Below are 4,240 nucleotides of genomic sequence, written 5' to 3' on the forward strand. Positions count from 1 at the left end.
TATTTTTTTCTGAGCTATCAGTGCCACTGGCTCTAGCCAGAAACACTGATCAGTGTGTTCTGATGGTGGGGGAGCCTCCCCGCTGTCAGAACACAATAACACAGCAGGATTGATTCCCCCATCGACCTTGAATGTTTGAATGGGGGAAACTGGGCACTTTTTTTTCATTTAACCTCCTGGGCAGGCTGTTTAAGGCCAGCTTTAGGGTTTAACATATACAAAATATAAAAGAGTGCAAAGATTTTGCAGTATTGTGCATTTATATTTTATCTTTATTTCTGCACTTGAACGGTGCACAAATATGAAAAAGTTATAGAATCTAATATACAACATATATACATCCAGTAGTTAAAACGATTGCACCTTTGCTTCCTTTCAATTGTGACATGTACAGATGAATAATTTGAAGGTGTATTTTGGTGTCCCATGCAGAAGTCTTAAGGGTCAAGTCCATTTTTGCCTTTGTATATCCTAGAGCAGTTGATCTCATTGTTGAAAGGGGGCTAAACTCTGACATCAGGAGTTAGCAGAATGATAGGAAGATACATAAAACTCTCTTTAAAAGTGCTAAGCTAATAATGATTTTTTTAGAACTGCCCAAAAACAGAACCTTAGTCTATTACACTCCATCCTGGTTACAGACTGTTTAGGACAGCTGTGAGGTCTTCATCCCAGTCAGACCCATATTCTGTGGATCTGTCACTGACCCCAGAGTCGGATATGGGGGACCTTTGCTTGAAAGGGTCATTCTGAACGGTTGGCATTGGATAGTGTGCTTGGGTGGGGAAGGAATTAAATCCAAAACAGGTGTCTGGAGCTGTAGAGACTGGAATTGTTGGAAAGTTCACACTCATGTCTGGAGAGGCGGTCTTGTTGGGTAGGCCATTAGAATAATCCATGGGATAATTCATGTTAGCTTGGAACTGTCCTCTGCTCAGATCTATTCCTTGGTTATTAAAGCCCATAACTGGGTTAATATGATTGTAGTAATGTTGCTGGCTTCCTGTGGGTAGGTTAGATGCCATAGTTTGCTGATAAACCCTGGACACTTGGCAGGAGTATTGAGGATATCCAAGTATTTCAGACTGTTGTAAATATTCCTGCTGGTTGTTGCCCATTGGTTGCACCTCTTCCTGACAATTCAGGATTTGTTGTTGGTGGACATGAGGAGTTGGTGTAGAGGAATACATGTATTTGTTATCACCAAGTGAGTTGGAATACGGCTCTTCTGCTAGCGAGTTGGTTGATTTCACACCCTTTCGCCTGGCCTTGGCCCTCCTATTCTGGAACCAGACCTGTAGGAAAACAGAAGACTTCCATAAGTACAACATGTAAAGGTAAAGTACATAATAGGAGGCTGGAAAGTATATGGTATACTACTTATGACAATTCTGAATATGAAATATAGCCATACTTTAAAGCGGGAGTTCCGCGTTTTTTTTTTTTTTTAAAGTCAGCAGCTACAAATACTGCAGCTGCTGACTTTTAAAATAAGGACACTTACCCGCCCAGCGCGCCCGCGATGTCGGCACCCGAAGCCGATCTCTCGATCGTCTCTCGGGTGCTGCCGCCGCCATCTTGGCTATGGGAATCAGGAAGTGGAGCCTTGCGGCTTAATTTCCCGGTTCCTTACTGCGCATGCGCAAGTCGCGCTGCGCAATAAGGATGGTCCCCGCTGTCTCTGGGATCTGTGTGTTTCCCAGCAGACAGCAGGGGACCTGCGGAAAGGGGCGTAGATTCTGCGGAAAGGGGCGTAGATTCTGCGGATATCTATGCCGGAAGTGGGTGCAGATACCTGTACTGTACAGGTACCTGCACCCCCCTCCCCCCTGAAAGGTGCCAATTGTGGCGCTGGAGGGGGGGGAAGGTTCCAATGAGCGGAAGCTCCACTTTAGGGTGGAGCTCTGCTTTAAGTTCATTCTTTCATTATAGATATATAGTAATAGTTAGTTTCAACTAGAGTTATGTATTAAAATTTAAATTGAGAAACTACTACAACTTTTATCATGACCTGAATATACTATTCACCAGGACAAACAATTAACGTGAATCTACCCAATGTGGAAGTTTAGTCATGACCAGAATGGTTTGGACTTAAATTACAAAAAGAAGACATTACAATTGGTTGACACCAAAAGTGCATACATACCTGGATCCTGGATTCAGGTAGGCACATTTGTTTGGCCAGCTGCTCCCGGTGGTGAATATCTGGGTACATGTTGGTCTTGAAGTATCTCTCTAGTGAGTCCAGCTGTGCCTGGTTGTAGACTGTCCTTTTTCTGCGTTGGCACACCGCTGTATCTGAGGCCTGGGGCTGACTGCTCACATTTTTGGATGGAGCGGTCTGAGCGGCTCTGAGCTCACTATTGGTCGGGGCAAGGATATGTTCTGTAAAGAGACAATAATTAGTATAACATTCCCAGATATGAATCTCTATCATTGCACAATAACTTTTATTTTTCCATATCTAAATTAATTCATGCTAGACAAAAAGGCAACCTGTTTGGAACTGTAGGTGCTGGGACAATAATCCTCAATCACTGCCCAAAAGATCAAATATCCCAAATATTTGAATTCTAATACATTTTTTTGCTGTTCCAAAGGCTGCATGAGTTACATACAATTTAGTTGTCATGTTATTTGGGGGTTTTGGAAAGACTATTCATTTTATAGCAGGTATGTGTTGTAGAGACTACATTAGAAATTAGACTTATAACAACAGGTACAGTGTGAGGTATTTTATAAAAAGAAACTGTTCTAAAAATAAACACCACAAGATGACATAAATATTAACTAAATGAAAAATACATTTTATAAAATATTGTAGGTTTTCAGGTTAATGTACATTACAATGTAATGTATATGCATGTCATTTCTGTACTTTATTATATGCTATATTAATCTAACAAATATGTAACAAATCATCATTTCCATCTTAGTTATTAATAGAGTTGTATTTATTTACAAAGCATTTTATGAATGCAACTAAACTGTATAATTCTACAACTAAATATAACTATAACTAGGCCATATTAGCAACAAGCTTTAAAAATACTTATTTTTCTTTTTGTAATGCAAGCCTGACAAAAAGGGCTAAGCATTCCCAAAAGCTTATTACTAATATATTATTTAAGCCATTTAAATAAAACATAACATGTAATACAGATTACTGCATTAATTATATAATCAGTGTATATGTTGATACATTTGTTAATAGAAATTCAAATTAAAGTATCCATTCTTATAGCTCATATAATAAATACTGTGTGCAATGTATAATATGCAATTAACTCCTAAATAATAATGTGCAAGACTTATAGAGTATCTTACCTTTCACACTAGGCTGCTGGAAATCCTTCTTCTGTAGTGGAACCACACTTGCCCTCATAAGAGGGGTCTGTGAGCTTGAATATCCCATTTGACCAGTGGGGAAGTAGGAAGGAAAATATTGTCCAGTCTCCTGGCTATATCCAGCCATCCCACTAAGTTCTACTTGTCTTGGTCAACCAGATCCTCTCTATGTGATAGCTGCCTGTGTAGCTGCTTTTTGAATGCCGAGTCCCTTCCTGACCCCCTCTTATATTAGGACTAGTGGGCGGTGACATTGATCAAAGCCCTCAGGTGTAACAATGACCGGGGGGGGGGGGGGAGGTGTGGCAGAATGAGTCAGAGGCTCTGGGTGTTACGTAGACACTATTGTGAAGTTCAGGTCAGCCAGCTATTATGTCCTGCTGGGTCCAGCTGAAGACCTAGGCTCACAATACACATACCTATCTACTGATCCCAAAAGGTGGGTTTCCTGTCTGTTCCACCAGGAAGCCATGTTCCATTTCAGCCTTAGCCCTGTGCAATACACAGCGGTTGCTTCTATTGCTGTCCAGGGCCACAATAAACAAATATGGACAAATATAAATAAACATGTTTATGTCACTGTTCAAAAACTTTTTTTTGGAGTTTTAGTGACTATATATTCTTCCTGCCTTTCATGGAGACAAAATTCCTCAGAAGGTGTTATGTGTCTCCTTAGGAGAACCTTTGACGGGGTCTGCTGCCACCTCCTAATGTTAAAGTAACTAAAAGGAATATCAAAAGATAAAAGATATATAAAGGAAATTCCAGAAGATATATTAAACATATACAATTCCGATTTTTTTTTAAGAAAAACTAAAAATTGTAATTGTAAACAAAACAAACAAACCCTAAAAAAATAAAATACATGATATATATATATATATATATA

General features: G+C 39.7%; 1 protein-coding gene across 1 annotated transcript; it reads right to left on the reverse strand.

Moving 5' to 3' along the window:
- Window positions 1-347: 347 nt before the first annotated feature.
- LOC143990068 (homeobox protein Mix.1-like) lies at window positions 348-2,640 on the reverse strand. Its single transcript, XM_077490278.1, has 2 exons — window positions 2,150-2,640; window positions 348-1,295 (listed from the first exon to the last, which is right to left on the reverse strand). Exons 1-2 carry the CDS (start codon window positions 2,438-2,440, stop codon window positions 636-638), a joined length of 951 nt encoding a protein of 316 aa, XP_077346404.1. The 5' UTR covers window positions 2,441-2,640; the 3' UTR covers window positions 348-635.
- Window positions 2,641-4,240: the final 1,600 nt, after the last annotated feature.

This window comes from Lithobates pipiens, unplaced genomic scaffold (assembly GCF_037356315.1).
Source record: "Lithobates pipiens isolate NorthernLeopardFrog02 unplaced genomic scaffold, aLitPip1_a1.2 Scaffold_18, whole genome shotgun sequence".
Taxonomy (NCBI): domain Eukaryota; kingdom Metazoa; phylum Chordata; class Amphibia; order Anura; family Ranidae; genus Lithobates; species Lithobates pipiens.

What these genes read in the sequence shown, in the direction of transcription:
- LOC143990068 (XM_077490278.1), bottom strand. Translation starts at nt 2,440, where the DNA reads ATGATAGAGATTCATATCTGGGAATGTTATACTAATTATTGTCTCTTT. An exon ending in TACCTGAATCCAGGATCCAG is followed by an intron (nt 1,296 to 2,149) that starts GTATGTATGCAC and finishes GTTTTCCTACAG; the next exon opens with GTCTGGTTCCAGAATAGGAG.